Source organism: Mytilus californianus, unplaced genomic scaffold (assembly GCF_021869535.1).
Source record: "Mytilus californianus isolate M0D057914Y unplaced genomic scaffold, xbMytCali1.0.p SCAF_3, whole genome shotgun sequence".
Lineage (NCBI taxonomy): Eukaryota > Metazoa > Mollusca > Bivalvia > Mytilida > Mytilidae > Mytilus > Mytilus californianus.
This window is the reverse complement of record NW_026262679.1, coordinates 98,637,665-98,650,873: the sequence shown is the minus strand read 5'-3', so window position 1 is coordinate 98,650,873 and position 13,209 is coordinate 98,637,665. Positions and strand designations below refer to the sequence as shown.

At 31.5% G+C, this 13,209-nt stretch overlaps 1 protein-coding gene across 1 annotated transcript in view; it reads left to right on the top strand.

Moving 5' to 3' along the window:
• The window catches only part of LOC127735516 (dual specificity mitogen-activated protein kinase kinase 5-like), a 30,713-nt gene extending 18,938 nt beyond the window's left edge, over positions 1-11,775 (top strand). Inside the window, exons 9-20 of the mRNA XM_052245698.1 lie at positions 244-312; positions 926-1,007; positions 1,485-1,595; positions 3,086-3,159; positions 3,984-4,034; positions 4,533-4,604; positions 5,290-5,319; positions 6,103-6,120; positions 6,696-6,728; positions 8,181-8,242; positions 9,148-9,193; positions 10,528-11,775. Of these exons, the coding sequence (XP_052101658.1) occupies positions 244-312; positions 926-1,007; positions 1,485-1,595; positions 3,086-3,159; positions 3,984-4,034; positions 4,533-4,604; positions 5,290-5,319; positions 6,103-6,120; positions 6,696-6,728; positions 8,181-8,242; positions 9,148-9,193; positions 10,528-10,623 (744 nt within the window). The 3' untranslated portion in view covers positions 10,624-11,775. The remainder of the gene's footprint in view (positions 1-243; positions 313-925; positions 1,008-1,484; positions 1,596-3,085; positions 3,160-3,983; positions 4,035-4,532; positions 4,605-5,289; positions 5,320-6,102; positions 6,121-6,695; positions 6,729-8,180; positions 8,243-9,147; positions 9,194-10,527) is intronic.
• The last annotated feature ends 1,434 nt before the right edge of the window (positions 11,776-13,209 follow it).

Below are 13,209 nucleotides of genomic sequence, written 5' to 3'. Positions count from 1 at the left end.
TTAAAATGTAACGTGAATTTTACTGAAAGGAAATAGAATTCTTACTAAAGTATGGATGAAAAAAAGAAAACATTTGTGTGATAAGGACAGTCACAAATATTACATATTCCTAATTTGAGTAAGTTATATATGTCAATGTTATATTTGTATATAAGCACTCCTTCCCTGCATCTGTTCTAGTTAAAAGTGGGTCATATTGTTTTAAGATTATCTTTATGGTTTTTTTCATATCTATGTTTATAGGTAATGCTGCTAGATGTATCGACAGAAGAACAAAGTAGTATATTGTCTGAATTAGATATTTTAAATAAAGTAAGTAGTTTAAGTAAGATCAAAGTAAACAAAGCCTAGTTGCAGTTAAATGGTTATTACTGAATACATTTAAGACATAGAAATATGCCTGACCTACTAAGAAGTTTAGTGCATAGATGTGAACACTACAGATATTGACCAGAGCTTCACAATATTTTTACATCTAAGGGAGATAACTATAAATCTGATAATGAAAACAAGTCTTTTGAAAATGATGTCAAATCTGTCACTTAGGACAAAAAGTCTAAAATGAACCCATTTTACACTTTTATTTCATTTCATGTAGTTGTTTGTCCTTCAAAACTTGACAATTTACTGGCAAACACTTTTTATGAAACGAAAGAGATTTGGTAATGATTGCCAATGAGAAAACTATTTATATCCACCAGAGTTCAAATGATGTGGATGTAAGCATCTATAGATCACTGTACAGCCTTCAACAATGAGTAAAACACATACCAAAATGCTATTTGTTTGTTTACACAATGTCTATGGCGTCCAAAATCTCAGTTGAAAAAAAGGAACAAGATTGAGAGAGAAAAAAAACAAGCATACTAACAATGGTACATTCATCCTGATTTTATATATAACGATATATGTTTCTCTCTTTCAGTGTAATTCCCCTGTGATAATTGGCTTTTATAAAGCTTTCTTTGTTGAAAACAGAATTTCTATTTGTACAGAATTTATGGATGGTATGTATATTAGAAGAACTATAACATACACAGTTTTTTTAAATTTTGCAGACATTAATCTTTGATTTTTGTTCTGACATTGACTTACTGGCAATAAAAATTTCTCTGAACTGCACAGATATATCTTTTTACTTTTAATTTCAAGATCACATAGCTTTTCTTTCTAATACCAGTATAGTGTTATTTTTAAATTTGAAACACATCCTTTGGTGTGACATCTTGTCTCAAAAAGAGGTTTAAACTGGATTTTTAATATGTCATATTGTGCATTTAAATGCAACAATGAAATTAATCATGATTTGATAAGTTTGCATTTCTCAACAGAAGCTAGAGGTCGGTCCTCTTGAAGTTGCAGCAATGTATGAACTTTTGCTTTATGTTCATATGAAATTAAGATAAAGAACAGCAACAAAAACAGCATATATAGATAAACCATATACCTTCTTTCCAGTTACTTTTATATATTTTGTGTTTCAGGTGGATCTTTAGATAAGTATGGTCTGATTCCTGAGCATATATTAGGGAGAATGGCTGTATCTATGGTAGAAGGTTTATGTTATATGTGGGCTTTAAAAATTCTACACAGAGGTACCTAAATAAATAATAGAGAATAGTTGTTGCTTATTGTACTACTTACTGTCTGATCAACAAGAGGTATGGGGTGACTGTTTTATTAGGCAACAAACCAACAACACAAGCTCACCAAATATAAACATCTTCTGGTCACAAGTTGGTACTCAAGGATAGTAGAACATTCACACCATATGGCAAGCTCTAAATCACCCCTATTCTTAAGTTGCAAATGAATTTAACAGATGGCAAATTATCTAAAATTAACTCCAAGATCTTAGAGTCAAATGAATTCAACAGATGGCAAATTATCTAACATTAACTCCAAGATCTTAGAGTCAAATGAATTCAACAGATGGCAAATTATCTAACATTACCTCCAAGATCTTAGAGTCAAATGAATTCAACAGATGGCAAATTATCTAACATTAACTCCAACATCTTAGAGTCAAATGAATTCAACAGATGGCAAATTATCTAACATTAACTCTAGGTTCTTAGAGTCAAATGAATTCAACAGATGGCAAATTATCTAACATTACCTCCAAGATCTTAGAGTCAAATGAATTCAACAGATGGCAAATTATCTAACATTAACACCAAGATCTTAGAGTCAAATGAATTCAACAGATGGCAAATTATCTAACATTACCTCCAAGATCTTAGAGTCAAATGAATTCAACAGATGGCAAATTATCTAACATTAACTCCAAGATCTTAGAGTCAAATGAATTCAACAGATGGCAAATTATCTAACATTAACTCCAAGATCTTAGAGTCAAATGAATTCAACAGATGGCAAATTATCTAACATTAACTCCAAGATCTTAGAGTCAAATGAATTCAACAGATGGCAAATTATCTAACATTAACTCCAAGATCTTAGAGTCAAATGAATTCAACAGATGGCAAATTATCTAACATTAACTCCAAGTTCTTAGAGTCAAATGAATTCAACAGATGGCAAATTATCTAACATTACCTCCAAGATCTTAGAGTCAAATGAATTCAACAGATGGCAATTTATCTAACATTACCTCCAAGATCTTAGAGTCAAATGAATTCAGCAGATGGCAAATTATCTAACATTAACTCCAAGTTCTTAGAGTCAAATGAATTCAACAGATGGCAAATTATCTAACATTAACTCCAAGTTCTTAGAGTCAAATGAATTCAACAGATGGCAAATTATCTAACATTAACTCCAAGATCTTAGAGTCATAGGGACAACCACTGATTAAATTCCTGGAGCAGGCCCATAGTTTGGAACATGGTAAATCTGTCTGATTTGAACTCTGTTGTGGTATATATTTAGCTTAATGGGTTCTTATTGGCGACACTTTGCAGGAGTCAATAAAGATATTATAGTTTAGGAATTTACTATCAAAACTGGGCAAAGTATTCCAATTCATACTAAAGTTATTTAAGATAACTATATATTCTTCACAGTTCTATAAAATCTTCCCTTGGATATATTAATGATTAAAATGTGAGTGTTTGTTTTACAGATATAAAACCTTCAAATGTTCTAGTCAATACCCAGGGTCAGGTCAAACTTTGTGATTTTGGTGTCAGTACGCAGGTAATTATTTTAAACAAAATGTAATATTAGGTAAAAGATATGAGAGAGCAACAAAAACAACACATTGTGAGACAAAACAATGAACGTGTTTAATTACCTTGAAATAAAAATGCATGTTCATTAAGATATAGACTGTTTGAAATATTTGGCAAATTAAGGTTATTAAGCAGATTCTGAAGTTCACTAAACATGGAAATGTGATAGTCCAAAGGTGGCCTGCATGATGTCCTATGTTCAAAGTAGAACAATAATATTTATATAATTTTATATTTTTTATGTTTTAAACATTTTCTAACACCCTTTTTGTGAAATCTTGAATATACTTACATTTTCTCATGTGATGTTGTTGTGAAATAGATAGATAATCATTCATTTTCTGCTGATTAACTGCCATTAAAAAGTAAAATGCTTATTTGGGACCATTGTGTATTCTTGTACACTGTAACCTTTAAACTTAAGCTATGCAAATAATTAAAATCAAAGAGTTTTAAATTGGTATTTGCCTAACAGTTCAGAGTTAGAGCCAAAACTGGTCAGTATTGAGTCAGATAATTGTTTCCGGGTAGGATAACATGTTTTCCTGCACCTGTTACCTTGTGATGCAGTACATTAAAAATGCATCTCAGCTTGTCAGTGTAGTACAAAGCAGGGAATATTGAAATTTTATTAACCTGAATATGCATGGAATATTAGCAGCTGAACCACAAACAGCCATCAAACAATAATTGTCTGGATACATGCATACTATCTATGAAAAAAAAGAGATATTGTGCAGTTACAGTAGAAAAATAGTTTTATTCTGATTGTATATTTTGTAATTTCAGCTAGTAAAGTCAATAGCTAAAACCTATATAGGAACCAATGCATATATGGCTGTAAGTTTATTTTGTAAGATATTACACAAAACATTCCAGCATGTATGAGTTTCTATTCAACATCTAAAAAAAGAAACTTGCTTGAAAATTCTTAAAATATCTACTATATCGGATCTATCCTCTAATGTTAAATGTGAATTTCTGTGTGGCAGTTGTGCATAACATTATTATCACAGTAATCTTGATTAAATTGTTTCACAGTTTGTAATGTCAGAGCCTTTTCTAGCTTGGTATGGGGTATAAGTTTTACTCATTGTTTAAGGTGGTATGGTGACCTATATTTGCTAACATTTCCTTCATTTGATCTCTGGTTGATAGTTGTCTCATGGGCAATCATTCCACATCTTAAGAGTTTTATTAATGAACTTAGATTCAATGTTTGATTTTACCAATTAGAGGGATTTTTAGTTGCCTTTTATTTTAGGGCAAATTTTGCTCCAAATTGTACCTTTACCTTTGTCATATGTTATATATAACTAAATATCAATGTAATTTTAGCCTGAAAGAATAAGAGGAGAGGTATATAGCCATCCTGCAGAAGTATGGAGCTTTGGTATAACTTTGTTTGAGGTAAGTCTGAGTAAATAGCAGCCATCCTGCAGAACTATGGAGCTTTGGTCTAAGTCTGAGTAAATAGCCATCTAACAGAAGAGTGGAGCTTTGGTATAACTTTGTTTGAGGTAAGTTGTGAGTATATAAAAACCCTGCAGAAGTATGGAGCTTTGATATAACTTTGTTTAAGGTAGGTCTGAGTAAATAGCAGCCATCATGCAGAACTATGGAGCTTTGGTCTAAGTCTGAGTAAATAGCCATCTAACAGAAGAGTGGAGCTTTGGTATAACTTTGTTTGAGGTAAGTTGTGAGTATATAACAACCCTGCAGAAGTATGGAGCTTTGATATAACTTTGTTTAAGGTAGGTCTGAGTAAATAGCCATCTGATAGGAAAATAACTGACTTTATTTGAGGTAAGTCTGAACATATAGCCATCCTGCAGAAGTATTGAGTTTTGGTATAACTTTATTTGAGGTAACTTGAGGTGACATCTGCTATTGCTTGCAATGGCAATTCTAGTTAACATATATTTTTGTTATTTACTATTTAAAAGGATGTGGTACTTAATCTAGAAATGTAATTTCATTCAGTAGTATGATATGACAGGCCCTGTTAAAAGGTCAATAACAGATAAAACTGTCCAATTGTTACAGAAATTTCAGTATTAATAGGAATTTTATTAAAATAATGTATCTTTTTCAGCTTGTTCAAGGAAGATTTCCATATGACAATGTAAGTTTTGTGTATATTTTTTAAAATAGCATCCAAGATGATAAATCATATCCCAAGAACCAGAGAGAGAATTAAACTAAAGTAAACAACTACTGGTCCTGAATATAACCAGAAATTTTCTGGTCCATATTTAATTCATCCAACATCACTGAAAATTTATCCACACTGTGAACACTTATACTTGGTTTAAACAACACTTAATAAATAAATAAAAACATAAAGTATACTGTATAACAAAAGAATAAAAAAACAAGCAACAAAGCTTATTTTAATCTGTCTCCAAAAATTCAAGCATTTATTTAATGAAATGCAGAGTTTTTTAATTTGAATGTACATTTACAACATTTCCTAGTTAGAAGATAATGGGAGACTAAATAACAAAGCCATTTTACTATGTTTTTAGCATGTGGAATGATTATATATTCTTCTTCTTGCGGTTAAGTAGTCCTCCCAGGGGAGTATTTTCGTACCGTTGACTATTTACATACTTGATGCGAGGACAAAATTGTGGAAAAAGTGCATATATGTATACCGTGCAGCTGTGCTTCAATAAAATCTGGTTAAAAACGACATCACTATCTACCGTACCTGGACACACTGCACACCTTGTTAAAGGAGACCTTGTAAAACATGTCAATGAAGTTATAACAGTATTTAAGATGTGGCTGTATTCACTTTCATTTCTAAATGTGAATAACAAGAGCTGAGTCTATAAAAATTAATAGGTTGTGAATTATTTCTTTAGATTCTAATTCATTTATAAACCTTTAAATTTTGTTTTAGATGTCTGTGTACAACTCAGTAAGTATTTCTCATTTTATTTCAGTGATATTGAAATTAGCTTTAATAAAAATGTATATGATATGCATTTAATGTATTTAGTTCTAATTTAAAGATATCAAAGTGTGAAGCATTAATTTCAGTTTATAATTATTCAATATTAAAAATTTCTTTAATTTTACAAGACTGTCTTTACACTATTCCACATAAATAAAGGCAACAGTAGTATACCGGTGTTCAAAAGTCATAAATCGATTGAGAGAAAACAAATCTGGGTTACAAACTAAAACCGAGGGAAACACATCAACTATAAGAGGAAAACAAAGGAACAACAGGAACACTGAAGTGTTACAAAAACAAACGCCAACATACATAGAAACAAACTATTTGATAACAACTGCCATATTCCTGACGTGGTACAGGACATTTTAAGAAAAAGTGGTGGGTTGAACCTGGTTTTATGGCTAGCCAAACCTCCCTATAAAATATGAATGAACAGTTGTGTATTCATCTAAATATTTTAAATCATGCTGAGTTCTTTTAATGTTTTCCAATCAATAGTTATAATGTGTTGTGGTTAATCTTCTTATATTTAGCCCATGGCACTACTAAACAGAATAACTAGTGAAGTAAGTACATTCTACTTTTTATTGGTCATAATTTTTTTCACTAATACACATAATAAATATCGCTTCAACTAACAAAACACCAGGAGATGTTAATTGTGTGTTTTGACATTAACTAATTTTTATTTTTTATGTAGATCAATCCTTTATTTTGTAACATGTTTCAAAAAATTATCCTTGTTCAAAAAATTCGTAAGGGTTCCACGGAACCCAGTGTCTCGCCTACTTTTGCTGTTAATCGCAGGCTCAACAAAAATGAAAAAAAAAATTAATAAAAATATTCCTCTCTATACTATCTTTTGATTGTAAGTAGCTTCTGTCCAAGTTTGGTAAAAATCCAGGATAGTTTATGAATCTAATAAATGTTTTAAAAACTTAAACTGCAGACTGTATGTTATGTTAACTGGAAGAAAAACTAAGTTCATTTATAAGTAAAATACGGAAAATATGGAACAAAATTTTAACAAAATTTCCTTCTAGATACTAGGTTTTAATCATAAACAAGCTTCTGTCCAAGTTTGGTACAAATCCAAGATAGTTTAAGAAAGTTGTTAAAATTTTAAAAACTCTAACCACAGAGTGAATGTAATGTTAAATGGCAGAAAAACTAAGTCCATTTATAAGTAAAATACGGAAAATATGGAATTTGTTTTTTACAAAGTTTACTTCTGGATACTATCTTATGATCATAAACAAGCTTCTTTCCAAGTTTGGTAGAAATCTAGGATAGTTTAAGAAAGTTATTAAAATTTCAAAAACTTTAACCACAGAGTGAATGTAATGTTTCCTGGCAGAAAAACTAAGTCCATTTATAAGTAAAATACGGAAAAATAGAATTTTTTTTTTACAAAATTTACTTTTGAATATTATTTTATAATCATAAACAAGCTTCTGTCCAAGTTTGGTAGAAATCCAGGATAGTTTAAGAAAGTTATTAAAATTTCAAAAACTTTAACCACAGAGTGAATATTTGTGGACGCCGCCAACGACGACGCCGACGACGGAATGTAGGATCGCTATGTCTCGCTTTTTCGACAAAAGTCGAAGGCTCGACAAAAATGTCAAACAATTATTTTAGCCATTATCAATGATAAGAAAAGAATTCTTTTGACTGCAAAAGTTTACACTCTTTCACTTATGGTTAAAGATCTTCTAGAAAAAAAGCATCATAAAGGATTGCAATTAAAGGTGTAATTTTGTATGGATGGTTATTTCTTTGCAAAACTTTGGGCTATAAAACATTGTTGGTTTTGTTATAAAGATAAAATGTTGGTATGTTTCTCCTTTCTGTTCATTTCACAAGGTGTTCTACTATACTTTGACTTTGAGGAAAACTAAATGCACATGAACTTTTAAAAAAGGCTGTTACAATTTTTTTAAATGCTTAACATTAACTCTGCAATATTGTATAAACATTTGTGTTTTTTTTTAAAGACAATGACATTATAATTTCAGCCAACTCCAAGACTTTCTGAAAATGAATATTCACCTGATTTCATTGATTTTGTATCAAGATGGTAAGTTTTTAGCATAACAACTGTATTCTAATTTTATTATTTAACACCATATAAAAATATCAGCAACTTCATTTTCCTTATCATAAAAACATTTTTCAGTTTCTTACTGGTTTTGATCAGTCGTTATAATCCTGGAATCTTCCAAAATACACTAAAATAGAGGTGAAAGATATCAAAGGGATATTCAAACTCATGAGTAGAAAAACACACTGACTGGTGAAAAACGACAAAAAGGCAAACAACAGTATACAAAACACAATATAGAAAGCTAAAGACTGACCAATGGTCACTAACAGAATTTTGTCCACCTGTACATCTTTTGGATAGTAGTTTATTATTCGTGTTGCTCTTATTAAAGTATACCAAACATCACCATTTACATATTTATCACTAATACATGTAAACAAATATTACTGATATAAATCGCAACCAAAACAAACCATCAGATATGTAATAAAAGAATCAATATAAAATTTGGTAAGATGAAATTCTGTCACTTTCAGAAATAGGAAATTATGTCTCAAATATATCTTTGATTTATATAACAATAATTACATATATACATTGGTGTATGGCTACTGATAATATACAAATAAACAAAATCTGAAAAAAAAATACAATAACACATTTCTACATTATTCAAGGTACATGTTCAAACCTTTGCAAGTTATAGTTCTAAAAAGTATTCATGTAATAGTAGCTTTCCGTTTCCCTTAAACAAGGTGGTATAATGTTTGATTATTGCCAGGATGTGGTTCCCTGGAGTAATTCCCCTTTTAACTTCATAAATGATGCATTTCTACATTAGGTCTTCTTTGAACAAAACCTTAGGTTAACAGAAAATTTGGAATGGAAAACTAGTCTGCATCAGTGAAAAACTCATTTATTGTTTTATTTTGTAACAGTATGCAACCAATTCCAAGTCACAGATTAAAAATGGAAGAATTGTCAGTAAGTATTGACCAGATTATTTTTAAAGCATCAATAGTGCCAAAATTGTAATAAACTGTTGACATAGAGGTATGTCTTGCCTGTATGTAATTTAATATGTGCCATGGTTATACATCTGTATACCAAATATCATTAACTTATCATTAGTGTTTCCCCTTAAACTAGCGTAAACACAAACTTCAACATGTTTCCTATCCAAAGTTTCAAATTCAATATACCATGACTGAGGGGGTGGTGCCAAGATGGGATGTGCCAATGCTTATACAATTGTGTACCAAATAGCATTGATTTACCATAAGTGGTTCTCCTTAAACTGACCAATCACAAACTTTAATAAATTGTTGATGTAGCTGCCAGAAACAGCATACCTAAGTCTCACTTTTTGACTTGTCAAGGCCAGACAAAAACTGTCTTCTTTTTTCAATTGAATAGCATTGTACATGTTCTATGTTTGAATAAGTAAATATAGAAATCATAATGAACACAGTAGCTAAATTTTATTTTTGTCCCCTGCGTAATGTGGTGCGGGGGACGTGGAAATACCAGGCGTCCGTCGGTGTGTCCCTCAGTCTGGTTTTGTTAGCGCTCTCACAGGAACAATTCTTGCCAGATATTTATAGAACTTATACTATAGGTTAATATCAGCAATATCTCGGACAAGTTTTATAATGGTGGACGATCAACTTTTTTAAAAGAGAAAGGCCCCTTGGAAATATGAAATATGTGCAAAGCAGGGGACATTGGAACTCTGTTCTTTTATTAATATATATTTTTATATAAGTATTTGTATTTGAGGATGCCCAACAAATTTATTTTCAGCACAAGTCTTTCAGTAATACAACCAAATTCATAAACATATGGATGGGTTCTTATGCTCAATTTCATTCCAAATCAGTGAAAACTTATTCTTGAAATGTTCTGTTTGAATAAAAAAAACTTAATAAACAATTGGCTTTGCATGCTTTTATGAGTTTTACAAAATCATATGTTTTATATTGAAACAAAACATTTAACAACTGAATCCTGGATGACTGTGAACAAATTTGAACTGGTTTTAAGTTGTTATGGTGCCTTAAGAAGATCTTATAAGAAAAGTTATTTTGGTGAATTAGGGCTCATTTGGCCTAATCACAAAGCAACTGTCATCATTTCATTCCATAAAATCATTGAATTTTAGTATCACATATTAGGATGCTTTTTGTACGTATAGTTAGGAGGAATATAGATTGTAACATTCAATTATTTAGTCTTGCAAAATGCTATTTTATTTTCCTAATTTTAATGTCATAAAAAAATACACATGCCATATTTATTTGAGAGAATTCTTTTTTCAGGTTCACAGTTTTATACAAAGAAACAATGATGGAAACCTAGCCATTATAGCTGCCTGGATACAAGCCAAACTTGCCCAAAGACAATCTATATCATAGCATTATAGTTATTGTTTATAAACTATACAAAAGTTCAAAAGCTGTGATAGAAGCATTATATAATACCAGTCAAGGAAACCTAATGTCTAGTTGACATAATTTTCCTCTGTTATTTGTTGTATCACCTGGATTGATCCACTATTTACATTGTGCCTTGACCAAGTAAAGGATCAAGACAGTGAATGGTCATTTGTTTCAGTAGTTATCAAGTAATTCAAAGTGGCTAGTATATATGGACATCCATTTTTTATGTCCCAACTACAATAGAAAGAGACATTATGTTTTCAGGTTTGTGTGTTACTTTGTTGGTCTGTCCGTCCCATATCAGGTTAAAGTTTTCAGTCAATGTAGTTTACCATGAAGTTGTGGTCACATCAACTTGAAACTTAGTACACATATAAAAATAAGATGATATGGTGTGGTTGCCTATGAGACAACTCTCCACCAGAGACGAATGACATAGAAGTGAACAAATATAGGTCATTGTACGGCCTTCAAAAAATGAGCAAAACCCATACTGCATAGTAATCTTTAATGTCCCGAATTGACAAATGTAAAACAATTCAAAGAGAAAACTATCTGCCTGATTTATTTACAAAACAAATACGATATGCAGCAACAAAAACAATCACTGAATTACAGGCTCCTGACTTGGGACAGGCACATACAGAATGTGGTGGGGTTAAACATGTCCATTATGTTCACTGATGAAAGTTTCAACCCAAAAATTGCATTTCATTGAACAAGAATATTGACTTTTGCCCTAACCTAAAAGTATTTATTATGTTGTATTGGCTACAAGAATATGTCATAAACTTTTTTTTTTATGAAAATGTTTTTAAACAGATTTGTCTGTTTCAATAGCATACATTTGTACATGAACATTGCTGAACCATTCTATAGTGTTTTATTTGGTGCAAACTATACCTGGTTTTACAGGATTTTTTATATGAATGCTTGTATTTGTGAGAATGACTAAATGTGACTATTGATAGTGTTGTTTATAAATTGGTATGTTGAATTTATGATAGATACTAGTATTGCAATTATATGCCTGGATTTATAATCCAAAATATTTATACTTCATTGTTTATGTGCATTATTGTTAAATGAGTGAGACTTAACCCTACTTAAATGAATTAAAAAAATAAAATATTGAAAGTTTTCACTAAAGAGGCAAAATATTTGCCATTTTGCATTACTAAATTGCTGTATCTTTCATATTTAATTGTCAGCATTTTTCACAAACGTATATAATATTTGCCACTGGATGTTAAGCAAACAATAATAAATGCCACTAAATGTTAAGCAAACAACAATAAATGCCACTGCCCTGACTGGATGTTAAGCAAACAACAATAAATGCCACTGCCCTGACTGGATGTTAAGCAAACAACAATCAATGCCACTGGATGTTAAGCAAACAACAATCAATGCCACTGGATGTTAAGCAAACAACAATAAATGTCACTGCCCTCACTGGATGTTAAGCAAACAACAATAAATGTCACGGCCCTCTCTGGATGTTAAGCAAACAACAATCAATGCCACTGGATGATAAGCTAACAACAATAAATGCCACTGCCCTAACTGGATGTTAAGCAAACAACAATAAATGTCACTGCCCTCTCTGGATGTTAAGCAAACAACAATAAATGTCACTGCCCTGACTGGATGTTAAGCAAACAACAATAAATGTCACTGCCCTCTCTGGATGATAAGCAAACAACAATAAATGCCACTGCCCTGACTGGATGTTAAGCAAACAACAATAAATGCCACTGCCCTAACTGGATGTTAAGCAAACAACAATAAATGTCACTGCCCTCTCTGGATGTTAAGCAAACAACAATAAATGTCACTGCCCTCACTGGATGTTAAGCAAACAACAATAAATGCCAATGCCCTCACTGGATGTTAAGCAAACAACAATAAATGCCACTGCCCTCACTGGATGTTAAGCAAACAACAATAAATGTCACTGCCCTCACTGGATGTTAAGCAAACAACAATAAATGCCACTGCCCTGACTGCATGTTAAGCAAACAACAATCAATGCCACTGCCCTCACTGGATGTTAAGCAAACAACAATCAATGCCACTGGATGTTAAGCAAACAATAATAAATGCCACTGGATGTTAAGCAAACAACAATCAATGCCACTGGATGTTAAGCAAACAACAATTAATGCCACTGGATGTTAAGCAAACAGCCATCAATCAATCACAAATGTACAAAAGGTGGCCTTGGCTTGGTTCCTCTACATTGATCACTACTTGCCTGTCAACTGGTAAAGTTGTGAGTTCAAAAATTGCTCGTTGCTAGGTGTGTTTAACTCCAATCTTAATTTACAAGGGATGCCAGTTTTCCTGCCAAAAGTTGACTATTTCTTAGAGTGCTCCAGCTTCCACCACCAATAAAAACCTTGCCACAATATAGTGCAAGTCACTGAAAGTGGTGATAAACATCAACAAATAAACAAACAAATGTACAATGAGCACTTCCAGTTTTAAGTGTACTATTGTTTTTTACTTTTTATACGACCGCAAAAAAATTTTTGTGGTCGTATATTGGTATGACGTTGG